Source organism: Chenopodium quinoa, unplaced genomic scaffold (assembly GCF_001683475.1).
Source record: "Chenopodium quinoa cultivar QQ74 unplaced genomic scaffold, ASM168347v1, whole genome shotgun sequence".
Lineage (NCBI taxonomy): Eukaryota > Viridiplantae > Streptophyta > Magnoliopsida > Caryophyllales > Amaranthaceae > Chenopodium > Chenopodium quinoa.
The window spans coordinates 7,708,906-7,729,531 of record NW_018742738.1 but is presented as its reverse complement, the minus strand read 5'-3'; the positions used below and the strand labels follow the sequence as shown (position 1 = coordinate 7,729,531).

The 20,626-nt window shown below is 34.8% G+C and overlaps 1 protein-coding gene and 1 long non-coding RNA gene across 4 annotated transcripts; one reads left to right on the top strand and one right to left on the bottom strand.

Annotated features, from left to right (window-relative positions):
• Window positions 1-4,223: 4,223 nt before the first annotated feature.
• On the bottom strand, window positions 4,224-19,535 carry LOC110724179 (DNA repair helicase XPD). Of its 3 annotated transcripts, none has more exons than XM_021903580.1 (12): window positions 19,395-19,535; window positions 17,351-18,236; window positions 16,775-16,857; window positions 16,265-16,668; window positions 15,825-16,018; window positions 15,464-15,644; window positions 15,087-15,211; window positions 14,069-14,158; window positions 5,963-6,041; window positions 5,792-5,868; window positions 4,726-4,834; window positions 4,224-4,606 (listed from the first exon to the last, which is right to left on the bottom strand). In XM_021903580.1, exons 2-12 carry the CDS (start codon window positions 18,163-18,165, stop codon window positions 4,478-4,480), a joined length of 2,286 nt encoding a protein of 761 aa, XP_021759272.1. In that variant the 5' UTR covers window positions 18,166-18,236; window positions 19,395-19,535; the 3' UTR covers window positions 4,224-4,477. The 3 variants fall into 3 exon arrangements, with proteins under 3 accessions (XP_021759272.1, XP_021759273.1, XP_021759274.1); XM_021903581.1 differs by having other exon boundaries at window positions 17,351-18,171; XM_021903582.1 differs by having other exon boundaries at window positions 17,351-18,166.
• Window positions 7,455-9,966, top strand: LOC110724181. Its single transcript, XR_002511884.1, has 3 exons — window positions 7,455-8,046; window positions 8,597-8,740; window positions 9,596-9,966. It is a non-coding gene; the product is annotated as an uncharacterized LOC110724181 (long non-coding RNA).
• Window positions 19,536-20,626: the final 1,091 nt, after the last annotated feature.

The following is a 20,626-nucleotide window of genomic DNA, read 5'->3' as shown; positions in this document are numbered from 1 at the left end:
CTAATCCATCAATATGAAGGGTTACTCAAAATAATTAATTAAACCAATGGTTATGATTTTATTATTTTTTGTTTTTTTTAGGGAAGTGGTTATGAAAACTTAGGGCGTGTTCACATTTACTGAACTGAATTGATAGGAGCTGAACTGAACTGAACTTAACTGAAATGAATATTTTATGAGGGAGGAAAATTTAGAACTGAACTGAACTGATTGGAGCTGAAACTGAACTGAACTGAAGTTAAGTAAATGTGAACAGGCCCTTAGTGAATGTTTAAAATTAACTCAAAATGATAATATGCAAAAAGGAAGGCTAAATACAATATCAATTGCATGCATCACTACTAATAATACAAAAGTGCTCCTAAAAATTGTTAATAGATCCTTTAAACCTAGTCGCAGTCGTAGATCAACTGACAAAGTGGTTTTACAAAGTTAAATATAAAATTATAAGCTGTAATGTCATGACTAACATGATACAATCTCATTATATAGAGAAAGTATATATGTTTATTCCCATCAATGTGAGACAAGTTTAGGTATGTAAGAAATAAATTTTTTTTTTCTCCTTATTTAGCGAATACAAATTTTTTTTTAAATTTTGGTTTTTCTTCAATGTGGGACAAGGTCAATCAAGTAATTTATAAATTTTGTTAGCAGTAAGTGATACTAATAATTCATCAAGGCTTACAAAAAAAAAATAATGTAGGGTTAAAAGTTAATCCAAAATGATACTAATTTAAAAGGGTAAGAGGTTAAGTCAAACATCAATCACGTCTCTTGAAAATACTAAATTGATCCTATAAAGTGTTTAATGATTCTTTGAACCTTGTCATAATTGTTGATTGATTGAGAATGTGAGATTTAAAAAATGGTATCAAAATATTTAATTGTATAGTTATTGACATAATTAAAGTCTTTTACTTGTTAAAAATGAAGTAAAATTATTAATTGTATTCAAGTTTTTTCATTGGATTCTGTTTAAATAGAAATTGTGAATTTTTTTCTCTTTGTTTTCTTTCAATGTGGGACAAGTTCAACCAATTGTTAACAAAATGTGTTACTACTAATTCATCTAGGATTACTAAAAAAAACAGTAGATGGTTAAACTTATTCAAAATGATACTAGTTAAAAAGGTATGTAATATGACTATTCGTGGGCTATTATGGCAAACTTGATATCAATCCACCTTTGTTATGGCATACATACTTGTTATCTATTCGTTGGCTATTATGGCAATATCATACCTAAAAATTTTACAAGACTTAAACAATATACACGATATACCTTCACAAGTAGGGGTGGCAATATCATCCAAACCCAATGAATAACTATTCACCCGATCCAAATATATGGATGAAAACTCGAACTTAAGCGGGTGACAGATGAACGATGGATGAGTTGGGTGACAGATTGAGTCGGATTTGAGTGATGATTCATCGATTTCATCCAACTCATCACCCAGTGGACCCGACCCATCCATCCTGAGCGAGTAACCTCAAGTAACCCATGACCGAGTAATCCATTAAGTAACCCCTGACCAAATCCTTCAAGTAACCCTAAACAAATTTTTATTGGTTTTTGTAAGGTGAAGAGTTTAGGGCATTAATCTCACACATCGATCGTTGTTTTTTTTTAATATATGATTAAATGTTAATGAGTAAGTCACCTCTCAGACTACCAATTCTAAAGAGTTTTATCGGATGTTTAGATAAAATCATTACTGTTATAAAATATTTTTAATAGATATTTTTTATCCTAAACAACAATTCGTGGGCTATTATCTAGGTGTCACTTGAGTTACTAAAAAATTGGTAGAGAATGATATAGAGTGGAATTTGTTATATACACTTGGGTACACTGTACACCCAAAGTCTGGCGTTCCTAAAAAAGTTTAGGTGCCACGTGGCACTCTTTTTTATTTAATTCGATTTTCAGTTTAATTCACTAAAAATAAGTTCAGTTCAAAATAATTTCAGTTCTGTAAAAATAATTCCAATGGGAAAATACAAGTTAATCTGCCAAATAAACAAATTTTGTTAACCTGATGGCATTTTTGTAAATATATTGAAAAAGCAGGGTCATTTATTCAGTACTTTTGGTGAGCTGTCCAATTACTGTGTTGCAACTTGCTTTTACTGTTTGGTGAGGAAATTATACATGTACCCTTCAACTAGTACATGAAAAGACGTATATACCCCTTCACTGGTACTTGAAAAGACAAACAAATTTTGTTTGTCTAGGGAATTAACTGGGTATCCCTCAATTCCAATTAAGCAAAAATAAGTTAAATTCACTAAAAATAGGAGCCCCTCCTATCACAGGAGGGTGGGGTTAAAATCGAACCTAGGTCACTCTTGGGGGAGATAGATGGACAAACCGTCCATCCATTCCATATCCTCATTTCATATTCAAGTTATTGTCTTCTAGAATACGAGAAATTGACATACAATACTACAAGTAATAATTAAAGTGTAAGAATCCAAAAATGAGTCAATGAGATATCTTGATATGAGTCCAATGAAATCATTTCAATTGCACAAACTATACACTAAGAGCCTGTCCGCTTCAAATTATTTTCAGTTCAGTTCAGTTTTTAATTTCGTTCTCTCATAAAATATTTAGTTCAGTTCAGTTCAATACATCTTATGTTGGAGATAAATCTAATTAACTCAATTAGTTGATTAATAAGTTGCTAAGCTTCGTATACTATTGTAAATTTGTAATTGTAGGAAGAAGTGAATATGGAAAAAAAAAAAAAAAAACTACGGAGTACACAACTACTCATTGATGCATCAATAAATTGAATACTTCGAACATCACGAATAAAAAAATATAGAAGTATTTTTTTATTTTATTTTTTACAAATTCTCTCTTTTTTGTAACCCTTCTTGACAAATAAGTCTAAAATGTAATTGACATTGAGTAAATAACGAGAGAGTAATGATAATACAAACTTGCTTTGTTCCTTCAAGAAAAAAAATATATACAAACTAGTTTTGTAACTTAATTTTTTTTTTTCTTAGTAGCAAATTACTATTAAAAGTTTCTATTAAATATTCTTAGTAGCAAACCAATCCCCTTCTCAGCTCCTCTGCCTCCCCCCTTTTCATCATCTTCAGCAACATCCGAATCTGCACTTCTGCAGCAGCAACATCAACAACATATCATATGACCTAGCAATAAACATACCATAATAAAAATAAAAATAAATAAAAAAAAAAAAACAGCAAAAGAAAGAGATAAAGAGAAGAACTAAGCGGAAGGAGCAGGAGGAATGCAGCATTCTTCTCACTGTGAAAAATATTTTATACTCAGAAATAGAGGACATTAGTACTGATGATAATCACAAAATATGGAATAATAAGGCAATACATTAATCCCTGAGACAGTTGATTATTTAATTTTAGCAAAGTATAATCAGTAAATTACACAACCCACAATAGTAAACAGAAATATAGAAAGAAAAATTACCTCATTAAAGAGTCCGATTTAACATTAACATCCAACCTAATTACAGTATGCACCATACTCTACAAATTAGATGGGTAGACAATCAACACTTAAACTAACACTCTATTTTCATCCCTATCTGCTAAAGGCCCAAAGATCATGAGTTATATTTTAAAAAATTGCAATATAATGTCAATCTTGTCACTTTAATTTCAATTTGTTTAAAATTAACCAAGCAATTCTCTAATTCAACTGAATTGTAACCTACTAACCTGATAATAACAATTAAAATCGAATCCTATCACTTTAAATTCTATTACAATTATGAAATTCAAGTAAATAAAAAAGCCTAATCAAAACTAACTATACATATTAATATAGAAATTATAAGGAAATAGTAGTACCTTGAGTAAAATAATAAGACTTTATTGTTCTTCTACCTCTTTAAAATGCAATAACCAGTGCTATCCCAACTCATCACTTTAAATCTTTAATCTTCTTCGGCCAAAACTACGAATTAACAAGAACAGACGATGCCATTGATGGAGGAGAGAGAAAAAAATGGGGGCTTTTGGGATTATTAAAGAATTTTACCATTAATGTTTGGCGCTCAACAAAAATTATCCCGCTCAACCCAACCCTCATCCGCCAAAAGACCAAAATTTTTACCGCCCAAGTTTCCCTCCCATTAATTTCCCTTCCCTCTTCTTTTTTGTGGGACCTGCTGAGTTGTTCAAATTTTATTTGTAGTGTGTAAAATCAATTTGTACACTGAGTGTGAATGTAGTGTTTTCGATAAATGAGTTGGCAAGTCTCTGAACATACGAAACTTTTAGCCATTGTCCATTTTGTCCTCTTCAATTCTGAACATAAGTACAAAATCTGTTCTAACTGCAAACCACAGACCCAACTTCCAAGCTACATCTCCAAAAACTGGCTCCAATCAATAATAGTCTGCAAGAAAGTAGGATTTAGCTAGCTTGGTCTATAAACTACTTATCTCTAAACAAACATATTGCTAAAATTTCAGAACACTGTCTCATCTGCCCCAGCATTGTAGCCATTGCTCATCTTCTCCACGTCTTCCTGCGATAAAAGGGTTCTCTTACCACTGGCGCCACTCTTATCATATGGCTGAGCCATCTTTCGGAGAAACTGCAGCACACAAAAAATTCTCTTATCCACACAAGATATTGCAAGGATTGTGGCAATAATTTTTGAGATTATGTTAGTTACTCCATACAACATATGTAAGTAATCAATCAAAATGGCACCTCTCTTGCTATGTGTAAAGCCATATCAGTGCTCAAATTAAGGTAGGCATCACGTAGGTGAGATAATATCCATCCAGGCAGCTTGGAGCGCTTATCATGCCGACTATATCTGCAAAAGAAACCGACAAAGAATTAATTATTTTAAAAGACTGAAAAATTTTAATCATTTTGGCACACATCTAAGACAGCATACAACACCTACAACCACATCACACTTGAAAACATTAACACCTTGTTTGGATAGAAGGAAATGGAAGGAAAAGGGAAGAGAAAAGGAGGGGGACAAACTCTTTTGTTTGGATAAAGGATTGGGGGAAGGAAGGGAAAGAAGAGGGAGGGATCCATTTTTACTCTCTTTAATAAACATAATCTCTCCAAAATTGGAGAGATTTGGAGGGAAAATGGAGCTCACCTCTCCCTCCTTTTCTTTTCCCTTCCCTTCCCTCCCTCATCTTTCCCTCCACATCCTTACTTTCCTTATTTCCTATCCAAACAAAGCGTAAATCACAATTAACAATGCACTGTTGTCAACAGCTGCTTAATGGATTTTAAATCCGCAAGATTATGGAATTAATTAGTTTTGATTCTACCTCCGTTTCTTTTTAGTTGACACATATTCCTTTTTAGGAAGTTTTTTTTAGTTAACACGTTTCCTTTTGGGGTAAACTTTTTACCTTGCATTTACAAGCTACTCCACTTGCTTTATCATTCTCTCTCCTCTCCTTTTCTTAATATATGTGCCTAAATCAAACGCGTCAACTAAATAGAAACGGAGGAAGAATAAGGTGAAGAATGCTTTGAAAAAAAAAAAAAAGACAATTTGAATGCTGTAACTTTGATGTCAGAGAGCCATTGTTTTTAATATTTTGATTCCAAGCATAAATTTCATGTAGCCAACCCCACTAATGGGATTAAGGCTTTGATTGATTGATTCCAAGCATAAAATTATGTTAACAACATTATGACTGTATTTTCCTTTGAACAGACCATATAGAATTTTAGGTATCTGCTGATCTTCAACAAAACAAAACAAACCATATATCTAATTGTTAGTACAGTAGCAAACCTTTTGTCAGCGAATATCATCATTCCATAATCAGCCTTTGAACGAATTACTCTGCCCACACATTGAGCAGCTTGTCTCTGACAAAGAACAATTGAATTAATCCAACAGCTAAAAGCAATCAATACACATTGTAATAATTAAAAACAATAATTCACGAGGCAATAGCAGTACCAAAGCATCAAAAGTCAGAAAATCCCCTTCTTTTATCTGAAAAGTGTCCCGCAAATATTCCAGTCGAGCAAGCAATATCCTGCAATATAAAGATCCAACAAGCTCAGATTATTTGACCTCAATTGAGAACTATCAATGCTACAAAGATGACATGATCCCACAACATGAAACTAGTAATTGCAACTATGAAAACAGTTCCAGCTACTCAGATATTGTTTGGTTCTCTCAAAGGTAAGGAAAAACCCGAGATAGAAAAGTACGAGAAAAGAAATAAAGAAAGGTAATGTGATTTGCTCGATTGAAATGAATTCATTCCCTTCTATGCCAGCAAAGTTCAAAATCATGTGTAAAATATGAATTTCAGCATAAAATACATGGATTTAGGAAAACATAGACGCCAGGCTTATTTGGGTTTGCAAGCAATAGAATTCAAATCCCTAACGCCCAATCATTTTTATCAGAAAATAAAAAAAATAAAAAAATGAATAAAAAATATCCTCATTCTCACTCCAATTCCCTCAATTTTCCGTGTTCTAATATCTCTCGTCCCACGTTAAAGCCAGTGTGTAAACCAACACCAACTTCATCCATCGCCGGGACCATCTCCCAACATGTAGCACCGACCTTTTTCTGCCCAACCCCTCTCTTCCTTCCTTTCCATTTCTTTTTTTCTGGCACCAACCCTCCATGTTCCTCCATCTACTCCTACTTCAAGCTTATATTGTTTGACGGTCGATTTTCACACAAAAGTTACAGATTTATGACTTCCATGGCCATAACGATAGCTAACATTTTAAATTTATTACTGATTATTTTAGAGAATTGATGGCTGCTATATGCAGTGCTGATGTCGGTTGTTTTGAATATTGGTTGGTTCTGATGGTTTGTTTTGTGGTGAGGTAAGGGCAAGTGATGGCGTGGGAGAGGACATGAGTCAACAAGGAAGGTGATGGGGGGAACAAAGGTAGATGATGGGGATAGCACAGGCAAGAGCTAGTTGTGGTGGTGTGTCATGGCGTACAAATATATAAAAATTGAAATACGTAGTAATAAATACCAAATTCAAATTCCCATGGAGTTAGGTTCAAATCTTGAGGCCTAAGGGGTTTGGATGCTGGGCCTCACACTTTACAAGCCTTGCATATTTGCGGAACAAATCACACAGTGATCTCAAACATATGTAAAATAAAAACCTTTCGAGCCAAATGCCCCCTAAAAATGTTATGCAGTAGTTCCCAACATGAAAGACAATAAATAAGTTCCTTGGTATTTTCTCTATTATCTCTCTCACAATCTCTTCTATTTTTCCAATCATCCAAAATTAGTCCATCTCTATTTGTTAATCACTTTTATGAAATTAAAAAGTAGAGAAGAAAAATGATTGTGGGAGAGGGTGGGCTCAATAACACTAGGAGAAGAAAAAGAAAAGGAAAAAAATGGAAACTAATAATCCCACCTTTGCTACTTCTGTTCAAAACATTCCCATCATTACTACATAAACGAGCAAAAGCAATGGTCAAATGCAATGGTTATAGCTAACGCAACGGTCCAATGCAACGGGTAAAGCTAAATGCAACGAAATTTTTTCCTATTGCAACAGTTTTAAGATAACCGTTGCGGTAGCTCTTCATATGCAACGAATTTTCTGCCTATTGCAATGGCTTTGTAATGGCTGTTGCATTAATTCCTCCGTATAACTTATTAGCATGTGCAAGGTGCAAATGTGTGTGCCTTTCTTAATCAAGCAAAATTAGTGTACCCAGAATTTCGTGAAAAGCTCACTATCTCTCCTCTGCATTCTCTTTACTTCCTTTTCATATCTCTGTCCTCTCTCACCCTCAACCTCTCATCTCTTAATTCTCATCAAACACCCCCATTGCATGCTTTCTCCTTCATCATTCACCGGGTAAACTCAAATATCCTAATATCAATTTTTAGGGTTTCGAATTTGCTTAAATTTGAAGAAGCTTTATCGAGTTTCGCTCACCGTCCCTCTCGCCTCCTTCACCAGGTCACACTCCTAAGAGTCCCAGCTATCCTGTTGATTTGTTGTCGGTGTTTTGTAATCTCCTCCTCTTTCAAGGGTAATTTCTAGATCTAAGCTTCTAAATTTCGCATAATCTTGCTTTTAATTGCTAATATTTATGCTGATTTTGGTAGTAATTCATTTGATTATCAATTATGTTAGATTTAGGGTTTCAAATTTCAAATTCAAATTCGTTGTTATCTTGTGAATTGCTATTTTGTGTGTTGTTTCGATTGTCATTTGTTTGATTATTGACGTATGTTAGATTTTAGGGTTTTCGGTTTTCACCAACTATTTCCTTATCTTCTTTAGAATCCTCATTCTATGCATATTTTATAGTGATGCATTTATTAATAGCTGCACATGCTAACTGATTTTACTCGTGCATTGTTGCCTATTTTATATTATTGTCAATGTTGTTCCTATTTTCACCCAATCATGAGATTTACTTTTTGATAGGTATGTGTGTTTTATATTTGGTTAGTTAATCTGAGGAAGAACGGAAAGAAAGTGTTGTAGTATGAGCTCGGGAGAATTTGAATGACTTGAATAGAATTTGAAGTGTGCAGTTCCAGTTTGTAATGGTGAAATTCATCATATTTGTTTAGGGACCAAGCAATTTGAACAAAAGCTGTTTGCCGAGATTAGAGGACAAATAAAGGAGGATGACACCTTTACGGAAAGGTAACTACTACTACGAAGAGAATGTTAAGGCTAAGGAGTATGCATACTGTTGCATTGATACTTTAAAGGTAAACTTGCATCTTCTCACACCTCTACCACTATTAGTTTTGGTTTCTGACCTCATTTTTTGGGGTAATATATTCCTGGTTCCTAACAAGAAGCTGATTGCATATGCGGAAGATAGTAAAGGATATGAGATTTATACCATTCACGTCACTGATTCTGAGACTCTTGAACCCATTGAAAAGCCTCGGTGGGTGTGACATGTGATTATGAGTGAGCAGGTGATGGAGCTTTGTTGTACATTACAATGGAGCTGGGCTGGCAAGGGTTGCTGCCCTGCCGAGGCTGCTACTGAAAGCTGGCCTGGCAAGGACTGCTGCCCTGCCGAGGGTGCTACTGCAGCTGACCTGGCAAGGCTGCAGCTGCTGCTGGCCTGCCGAGGCTGCTGCTACAGCTGGCCTGGCAAGACTGCTGCTGCAGCTGGCCTGGCAAGGCTGCAGCTACTGCTCCTGCCCAGGCTGCTGCTGCAGATGGCCTTGGCAAGCCTGCCTTGGCTGCTGCTGCAGCTGGCCTTGGCAAGCCTGCCGAGGCTGCTGCTAATGGATAACATATTTACTTTTTTATTTATGGATTTGGCTGCTATGATTATATGAAGTACTGAATTTTGAGTTTTTTTTTTATGTTCAAGTATAATCACCATTTGGTTGATTGCTTGGATGCTTTCAACTACCAAAATCTAACTAATTATTCTTGTTGTGTGTTTGAATTTAAGGTAGTTTCTTTGACATTTTGACTGCACTTGAGCACTTGGCATTTGAATACGTGAAATGTGACCAACTTTGCAGCATGCACAGTGATTTGCTGCGATTAGTTCTATTGATGATTTGATGGCTTATAAATTGTGGATGTCATTGTTTCAGGTATAAAAACATAAGCCATTGCTGCTGGTGCTATTTCTGCTCTGCCGGAGCTGTTGTTGCTGCTGCTATTTCTGTTGTGCCGGAGCTGCTGCTGCTGCTATTTCTGCTCTGCCAGAGCTGGTGCTGCCTGCCTGCTACTGCCAGCTGTTGTTACTTCTGCAGTTCTGGAGATGCTACTACTTGAATTGAATTTTTTTTTCTTTTTTTTAAAAAAAATTGTAAAGTTACAAGTTATTAAAGAAAATATAAGTTTTACGTATTTTGGCTTAGGAATTATTTCAATGAAGCAGTAACTGCATAATCATACAATGTAAATTAAATACAATATTTTATTAATCAAAATGAAAGATTGTTATTCAATTTCGTTTACCTCATTTGAATATTAATGAAATTGAAACAAGCATATAATAATAATAATAATAATAATAATAATAATAATAATAATAATAATAATAATGAGCAAATGCAACGGTCCCAACATAGGCAATATGTGTTGCATTTGGTCTATATATGCATTGCATCAGCTCTACTGCAACGGTCTATGAGATTTTATAATGACCGTTGCATTAGGTTTATAAGGTCGTTGCATTAGGTCCTAATGCAACGGTCCATGAGAGATATTATGTGAACGTTACATTAGGTCAAAAGAACCGTAGCATTAAGTCAAAAGAACCATTACATTAGATCTAGTGCAACGGCCTCAAATGCAACGGTCCAATAACCGTTACAATAGGTCTATAGCAACGGTTTTTTGCCCTATTGCAACTTTAGGGATTGCATTCGCTCGTTTATGTAGTAGTGCATCTTTTTGAAATCTTAAACAATCCCACCTTTACCTCTCATTTGCTCAAAACGATCCTTTTTACTTGTAACTTACTCCCTCCGTCCCTTAATATAAAAGCCTCTTTTGGTTTTTACGCGGGAAATAAGAAAGTAGTAAATTCTTTGAAACTAATGATTAAAAGTATATATGTGCATGTGGGATTCGAAAGAGATAGAAAAAGAAAAAGTAGTTTGGAATAATTGAAGAGATAGAGAGCGAAAGCGTTGGAAATTAATGTTAAAAGTACAAAGAAGTAAAGGAAAAAAGATGACACCTCATAAAAAAAAATAAATAAATAAATAAATAAATAAATAAAAATAAATAAATAAAAAAAAAAGAGTAATAATGTCAAAAAATACAACCTTTAAATAAAAGGAGACATTGTGTTTTGGTTTTACCCAAAAAGGAAATGAGGCTTTGTATTAAGGGACAGAGGGAGTATTTAACAAGTCAAATTTTTTTAATTTTTATTTTAATGTCTATTTCTTTTATATCTCTTCTTACCTCCCCAATCCATTTCAATAGTAACCCACTATAGTCACCACCACAAGACCTCCATAACCACCACCATTGAAACCGCACCTCCAAAAGAAAACAAATATAAGTATATGACCAAATAAGGAAATAGAACAAAGGCGTGAGGTTAGTATGAGGGTAAGGCTAGCATTTTATCAAATAACCATCACCCTCTCCCTCTCCCCCTCCCCCTTTCCCTTTCCCCAAATAAAGAAAAAAACTCCATCAATTATGATCTTTAAGTATTATCTAACCTGTTAGTAAGGGGTTAAGGTTAGCAATTTACCACCTTGGGGTAAAAAATAACAATCTGCTGGTATAGTTGCTGTCTTTGTTTCTTGCGTGGTGGGGTGGGGGAAGTTGATAACACTAATCTCCTAACCCATTCGTGAGCATAAAAACCCTAGTTTTCTCTTCTGTTTCTCTTGTTTGTTACACCTTTTTTTTTTTAATACCAAAAGATCTAAGTTTCCTCTTCCACTTCTCTTGTTTTTTATACACAATCTATCTTAGGTAACAAAAGATGATTGGGGACAAATCTTGCTACCAGTAGAAAGCTTATTTAAAGGACAGTAGTCATACTTATTGCTTTTCTTGGAAGCCTTGTGCTGTTTGGATGAATAACAAGAGTCAAGTATGGATTTCATAAACTTCTAGAATTACCCAACACATTTACTGAGAAAGATGAAGTGCCGAAGTAAAATAGGCCACTATGAACTTATGAATTAATATCAATGTACCTTTTCTTCATATCCTAATGCACCAGTTCTCTATTGAAAGTAAAACTTTAAATTCTTGGACCATAAATTCTCATTAGTATATAAGAGAAAACATAGTCAAGAGTGAATTAGAAACCTCTAGTGTCTTTTCCAAGAAATCAGCTTTATATAATTTTGCTAATGCTTGATTAAAGATGTTTATGGTAAAAATAGTGCATCCAAGACAGTGAAAAAGCAAATGGTGCAACTGTTTTGAAATGGGGAAAGTGGTTAGTTTTGACAGTGTGAAAGACTAAAAGCTCTGGGGTTTTGCCAAGTAATTTTAGCACAGAGAAAAGGTGGAGGTTATGATTAGTCAAGTGGGAAATGTCTAGGACACATGTTGGGCAGCTGAGATAGATGGGTTGTTATTGGCTGGTTTTGGTGATAGGAGGTGGTGATGAAGCAGAAGAGTTTAACCTGAATTTTGTAGAACTGATATTATTTTTGTCGAAATAAAGAGCATGTTCTTTTCACCTTACTTTAGATGAATTGAATTTATTTTTTCTGAAATTAAATATATTTACTGAACTTATATTTTTTTTATTAAATAAAACTCATTTCACTATTCTCTATTATATTTATTTTTTTTAATTACTAATTTTTACTTAGGAAATTTTTTCAGAAAAACCATTTAAAGCACTCTTCAGAAAAAACCTTTTTACGTTTTTTTTGGCAATCTAAAACCTTATTCTAAATTTTTTTTGTTGAAGACAACCAAAAATCCTAATTACCCTAATTATCCTCTAATTTTCCCTAATTACCCTTTAACTCTCAATTAATTATTCTAAATTATAGCATTAATTAAAATAAAATATAAACCCCCACCCCACCACCAACCAGCCTCCCCCTCCCCTGCAGCAGCCACGGCGAACAGAACCCTCCCACTTCCCTTACCCTGCGCCGGTGCTGATGCCACCCCTACCCCCACCATCAGTCCGTCACCCTCCTTCTTCCCCTTGAACCACCATCCTCAATATTCCTGGACATGAACCCAGCCCCACTTCCCCGCCAGCACCAACCCACAACCACTACCCCCGAGCCCCGACCGACCCCCTCCCTTTTCCTCTAACCCTGTTCGTCGGCAAATTTTACCTTCAAAAAGATTATCCAAACAAATCGCATAAACTTTGGATCCTTTGAATCTCAATTTCGAAAGAGCTTTTGGGTTTGATATTGTGAGCATTTCCGGCGTCGATCGGGGATAGGGGTTGGGCTGGATCATTGTTGGCGAAGGAGAGGGCTAGGTTTGTGCCCAAATAAAGGGAATATTAGGGGTGGTGGTTTAGGGGGAAGGGGGAGGTTGACGGCAAATGGTAGGGGCACCGTCGGTGTCGTCGCAAGGGAGAGGGAGGGGATTCTAGCCGCCACGATTACTGCAGAGGTGGGGTGGCTGGGGTGGGGGTTAAGGTATTTTATGTTTTTTTAATTTAATTTAATTTAACTTTTTAATAATTAATTGAGACTTAAAAGGTAATTAGAGGATAATTAGGGTAATTAGAGCTTTTTGGTTGTCTTCGACAAAAAAATTTTAGATTCAAGCTTTAGATTGCCAAAAAAATTTAAAAGGTTTTTTCGAACAAAAAGAGTGCTTTAAATGGTTTTTTTCTGACAAAATTTCTTTTTACTTATTAAAAATTATTTTTGCAATTACTTTGACTAAATATTATTTGAATAAGGTGAAAAGAACAAGGCCTTAATTATTTTTGCTACACTCACTATAATTTTTACTAAACCTAAACAACAAATACCAATTAGAACTTGTAATTACTGATTCACTATCATATTTGTTGCTTTAAAGTTGTTGATTCTATAAAACTTTTTTAAATGAACTAAGTTTAATTTTGCTGAACTTAACTTAGTTTTGCTAAACTAAACTTATTTTTGAACAACCCGTCCATCTTAGGCTCTCAGCTGTCACGTGAGTAAAGATTAAGAATGTCTGATTAAAACATATTGATAAAACTTAGAACATGTGAATACGAGTAAAAATTTAGAACATATCATTAAAATCTTGAACATGGGATATGAAATTTAGAAGAATTAATTCAAATTTAAAACAGGTGAGTAATAATTAAGAACATTTGATTTAACTCATTTAAGATTTAGAACCTATGAATAAAAAATTATAACATACGAGTGAAAATTTAGAAGATAGAGAGTAATCTCACATACAGAAGTGTTATCTAGTAAAGGAGGGAATCTCACAAGAGTCTTCCCCTATAAATATATGGAGGGAATCTCACGAGAGTCTTCCCTAATAAAGAAAATATATGCAATCTGTGTTGTTGATGCATGCAAGGGGAAAAGCTTTAAATTCAATAGGTAGTAAGATTAGTAACAAGTTAAAACACAGAAGGGAACAGAGCCACTCACTTGCTCAATGTGTACTGGAAAGGAACCCCATACATGATCACTAATCTGCCATAATGTCGATCAAAATCTATACCTTCAGCTACCTTTCCCCTGCAATAAAAGTGAAGTATGCAATAAACATCTCAAATTTTATATCAGGTCATTGTAAACTTCTCAACCTCTTGATTCTGCAACAGGACATACATTAATTTTCTGATAATACCTTCCATAAATAATTCATATTCAAAAGTATTCCCTACGTTCTTTTTTGTTCGACTAACTTGCAATTTGTTTGACCTCCAAAGCATATGTTTGACCAATAATATCTTTAATTAATGTAATAATGCACACTATGAAAATAAGATTTGGAAACTATTCATTGAAAAAGACTTACAAGATCACACACGAAAATTTTTAATTTGTACATAAAAAGCCATAGACAGTCAAAGTTTTTTTAGTTTGTCCACATGAATAGTAAGTGAGTAGAACAAAAAAGAACGGAGGTAGTACAAAATCAAAAATGATTAATGACAATCTTTCCAAATAAATTTTAACAGGCAACATTTTTCTTCTGTCGTATATTCTACATGTAAGCAAAAAAACAAACATGACAAAACAAAAGCCACATGCGCACGCTCACACACAATCAGGATTCAGTAAGCCTGTGCGATTTCCTATGCAAACTGCCAAACGGATGCATGAGTTTGACGCAAGATTTCTTAGTCAATGTGGATGAACTCGTTAATATTTATGGTCATACCCTATCTGAACTTGCTAAACAACCCAATTAAAAAGCCCTGATCCACTTCCCCAGCCACAAGCAAAATTTTCAAAGTATCTGATATAAGATGGAACAAAAATATTGATCCTGCACCACTGTAATGATGTTACAAAAATAAAACAAACAGCAATTCCAAATAAAGCCAGAGGATGAAAATCGTGAAATATATATACCTTACCATGATGGACATTTAATATTATGATTGTTTAAATAGAAGAAAAAATTATTAGAGTTAGAAAATCATCAAGCACATCTTACCTTGCAACAGAGAAAAAGACAGCACCTCTCCCACAATCACAAGCCTTGCGGTAGTTGTCTAGAGCCAATGTAGTTTCAACAACATCTTGAGTTTCAATGAATACAAGTTTATGCTGCATTATATCCTGCAATAACAAGGGTTTGAGAATCATTTCTTTCATAACCAAAATTTGAATCCAGAAGACAGTGAAAAAGAGCAAACATAAATACCCTCAAACACAATGTAACACACTAACACAATACTGACATTTCAGATATAGGACACCCAGTATCAGCAAATTAATTCACAAATCAAATCAGCAGAATAACTAGATTGAGAAAGAAATATGATTATGCGATGTATATTACAAAATTCGATGCTTGGACATCATCTATACCTTTAGAATACCGGTTTCATTCCAAGTATTAACAATGGCATCCATGTATGAATAACTGACAAAAAAACACACAATTCCATCAGGAACAACAGAAACCATTTCTAGTAATAGCCTTCCATAGTTCCTTGCAACACCTGGATCACTTCTCATATCATACTTTGTGCTGACTGGAAGTTGATCACTGAAACAAACATACAAGCCATATACGTCAATAGCAAAAAAGGCATCTACATGTTAACCAGACTTATATAATGATAACTCAAAATTTTAACTGAGGGTACAAGGTCTTTAAACTTCACACAACATTCAATCAGAAACTTAAATATGAAAATAAGATGAAAATCCAAGATTAAACTTTCACCTTCCGCGTGTTAGGACCATTGGACATATGCAGTCCCTTGTCAAGGACATAGTAAAACTTCGACTGACTACAGGATTAAAATTCAGAAGGCGTGGGTACAGATCTATAGGGCTCAGAGTTCCAGAGGTGATTACAACTGTTTGGAAGCGTTCAAATACAGGCCTAATAGCAAGTGAAGCATCATGACAACTCAGCTGAAATTTCAATGTCAAAGCACAAACAAGTATTATAATGAGCAATGGATGAGAAATTAATATAATAAAATCTAAAAGTAATAATGATACAAAAGGTAAGCAAATATATATTAAAAAGAAACAGCAGACAAAAATTTGGGTTGTCAAACAGTAACAGAAGCAAAGAGAGGGGAAAGAAATTCTTTTTACTGTTTATAACAAGCTGTTAGCTATATATCATATCAGAGTATGTCAGTCTAAACCAACCTGCAGTATGGGGTCAGGGATATGAGGCATTCTCTCATCATAGGGTTCAATAATAATTGAGAAGCCTCTGGCATATGTGCCCACTAACGTTGCAAAATCACAAATTGTCTGAATACTTAAGAACTCATCTGTATCGGTTATTTCAAGGGTCATCATAAGGGAATGTAGGCGATCATAACAAAACTTCAAGGTTTTTTGGTCAAGTCCCACTTGTTGATTTAGGGACGCTACAAAAGACACAGGCGACTCCTTTTCAAAATTCTCACTTTGCAACCGCCCTTTGATATATTGCACCAACCTACGCAAAACAGATAGAAAATGCTCAGCTCGGCGAATATTCCCTGGTACCGCTTCTTTCAAAATATCCTCAGGCAGAGCTGGGTTGGAAAGCCAAGTATCGCCAACTGTAAAAGAATTTACAGAAGATGCATAATGAATTTAATGAAACTTAAGAAACTGCCAACTTTATGCAGAAAAATCAAAATAGATGCCTATATAGCAGTGACATACTTGGTAAATTTCCCCTCTGGGCCAACCCTTCAACAAGGCGATTGTATTCTACACGTAGTTTCCCAGCATCTGTGGCCTTGAACCTACCTACCACATCCAATGAGTTAATATTAACTTATAAGTAATCTTTCCTTTCCACGTAATATAATTTTAGGATCAAATATACACATAAACTGTAAACCTAAATCACGATGCAAAACTTTTTCAATAGACACCATCAAATGCAAACATGCAATTTCAACAAAGGAACCTACAAGGAAATTTCTACTGCTAATAGAAAAACATTTGTTTATTCAAATATTACCAATATAACAACCACTTACCAATATAATGGTAATGGTTTTCGCAATACGTTTTCAAATTCATTTTAGGATATTGACGCTATGTTGTCTAACATGCCAATTTATAAAAATTTTGCGTGATTGTTGCCCAGATGGAAGCGTAAACCAATGTTTGGGAGTCAATTTTCTTATTTGGGTACTTGATGTAAAATTAAGAATACCTAGCAGATATTTTCAATAACCTTTCGAGGGATATATCACAAAAAAAAAAAAAATGAAGCAGATATAAAAGTACCTTTCGATCTCTTGAGACATCCTAGAAACATTTCTGGTCGCACCTTCAAGAGTTTGCCTTCTGACACTAACACTAAGAGCCTCAATACACACATTGTCAATGTTATGAGCCTCATCAAATACAATCACAGACTCCCGCTGCATCTCTTTTGAAATAATCCCAGCAACTTTTGGATCAAGTAGATACTGGTAACTGTAAACCACAACATTTGCAAATTGCACCATATGGCGTGCCAGGAAATACGGGCACCATCCTTTCTGCTTGCCAAATGCTCTCAGGTCCTGTAAAGTATATACACCTGGGGGCAAAATTGCCTCTGAACCCGACTTCTCGTAATCCTCAAAAAATGAACAAGTAGGGATATTAGGATTTTCTACAGCTAGAGCTCTAACCCAGCTCGCTGTAAGCTTCCTACAGCTGGCATCAACGGAGTCTCTATTTTCAGCAGAGACAACAGCTGGATTAATACAAAGATTCTTACGGGAAGAAAGCCCAAGAGCAAGGAGCCGAGCTGAGGGACCCAAGTGGCAAACCTGATAGTCATGGAGTACCTTTAGCTCAGCCAGTGTTTTTTCCATTTCATGAACCGTACGAGTGCAGTAAATGAGTTTAATAGGATTTGAGGGTTTTGAAAGAGCATAACTGGTAATGAGAGATAAAAGTGCAATAGTTTTCCCAGTGCCAGTGGGCATCTCCAGCAAACAGTGGCCCTTCGCATCAAGGGCTCGTTTGAGTTCAACCATGTAGGAATACTGTTCCGGATAAATGTTATCATACGGGAAGTAGACTGTAATGTCTTCTATTTGGAACTTCATGCTACCCTATGCAAGCAGTGGCAGCTCCAAGGTTAGTTCCACTGGGTTCTACTGAACCCCAAATCCCAAATCTGATAATTAAATCAATTTGAATCTAAAATAGTTAGGCAATAAAAGAATATAAGACAAAGATTATTTATATGACTAGTGATTGTGTTTGAAGTCAAGAAAAAGTTTGGAGGGATGAAGTGACAATAGTAGTCAACGGCTGGAAAAAAATAGGACAGAAATAAACAGACTGCGAATAGGATAAACAACATACATTTTATCATTGTTCCATAATAATAATAATAGAAAATCACTTCTAACAAACAAGACATAAGGAGGAAGAAGTGAGGGAGGTTAGTTATGCATTTGCAAATGCATAACAAACAATAAAATATTAAAAAGCACATGGGGATGAGAGAAAGGAGGAGAGAGATGGGTAAGTGGGGCCATTTTTTAAATGTACCGTTGAAAGCTTAGATAGTATCATTGACTATGTAGTGATACTATTTTTACCGTAGTGATACTATTTCTACACGTAGTGAGTGCCACTAAATGAATATATAATACCACTACATACATAAATAGTACCACTGAAATGTTTAATGATATAATGTAATTAGTACTCTAAATTCAGAAATACATTTACGTGAAATGACCCTCATGTCTCTCGTTATGCATTTACTCATACATAACTAACCTCCCTTTGGAAGGCCTCAGAAATAAGACCCCCTCTGCAGTTTTTAAGTGACACACTTCCGTAACATTCTACGATTTTTTTTTTCTTCTCATAAAAAATATTAGATTGAAGATGGATGTTTTCCCTGACTCTTCATATATCAATCATATCCCAGGATCTTTAAGTTGTCTATCAAGTTACAATGGGAAATTTACATTATACACTACAACTTGCAAACATAATCCCCATTTCAACAACCAATTAAAGGTACCAAGTAATTGAATTTTAAGAGTATGGTTGTATATTAAGTGGCAGGAGGGGCGGCCACCCTAGGCCCAGGGAAAAGAGATTTAATTTTATATTCAATTATCTCAAAAAATAAATAATTTTAGGGATAATTGATTCAAATTACGCTCATAATTTTCTTTTCTTTTGGTTATGATGTTTCATAATCTAAGAATTTACGAACCCTAAACTTAAAGCACTGATAATTAAATTAGATTAGATCAAATATAAACCCCAGATTGTGAAATCGATATGATGATGACAACAACAAACAACTTACCTTAGAAGCTGCTTCAATGGGAGATACAAGAATTAAGATTCAACGGAGAACGCTTCAATGAAGAACGTTGAGTGTGCTTCAATGAAATAACAGCAGAGAGGTAGGAAATAGGGATGGAGGCCTTTACAAGCCATGACCCGCCATAATTATAATATGGGTTAGATCCGTGTGATAAATAAATGGGGCGGGTGTTTATATGATTGTCTAACTATATGTGAGCTTTATAAAGGTTTTAAGTAAAAACTAGTTTTCGGTCCCGACGTTGCTACAGGTGTTACTTTGAATATTTTATCAATATTATTATTAAAGAGCTTGAAAGAATTTTTTATTGTCGAAAATTAAAATATTACAATAACAAGAATAAATAGTTTTTGACAATTAGGAGGGGACTGGAACCAAACCACCCAAAACTGATCCCGAATCCGGATTAGCCCAAAGGGTGAATCGGGTGGAACACCAAAAAAAAAATAGTTTTGAAATTTTTTTGTTTTTATTTCTTATATGTATTTATATATTTATGTGCATAGATAGAACAACATTAGCTTATATCAGGTCTTCATTCAATGAGGTCTTGTGTTCAAACCTTATTGTTTGCATTTTTGGTTAACCATGACATAAAACAAAAATATGCTAGAAGTACACGTGGCATATTGAATGATGATGTGCAAGAATGAGATACACGTGACATATTGGCATTTTTAGGAACGCTTTTTAATATAGAAAGTATAGATAAATAATCCCTAAAAAAAAGTAAAAATAAATAAATAAATAAACCTATTTTAAATATTGGAAAAAATACACTTATAATCCCAACTTAGGTTTATTTTTTAATAAACCTATTATGCCTTGAGTTTTCCTCCAACAATCCCAACCAGTCAACATAAAGTCAACGACCTGTTATAGCAGGTACCATGACACGTGTCAACACGTGATTACTCCAAATTTTAAAAAAAATTAAAAAAAAAATAAAAAAAATTCCCAGCCATCTTCTCCCTACGCGAAAACCTAGACGAGCACCTAACCTCGCCAGCGAAAACTTGCCAGCCGCCCCCCTTACCCACCGGACATCGCCGACTTGACCTCTACAACCCCAACTGACCCAACCCAGACCCCCGAAACCACCTACCCAGCCACCCCGATGGACTTTCATTGGACTTGTTGGTGGTTTTGGGAATTGGGATGGCTGGGAAGGTAGTTTCGGGTGAAGGATAGGTCACATGGGGTCGAAAGAG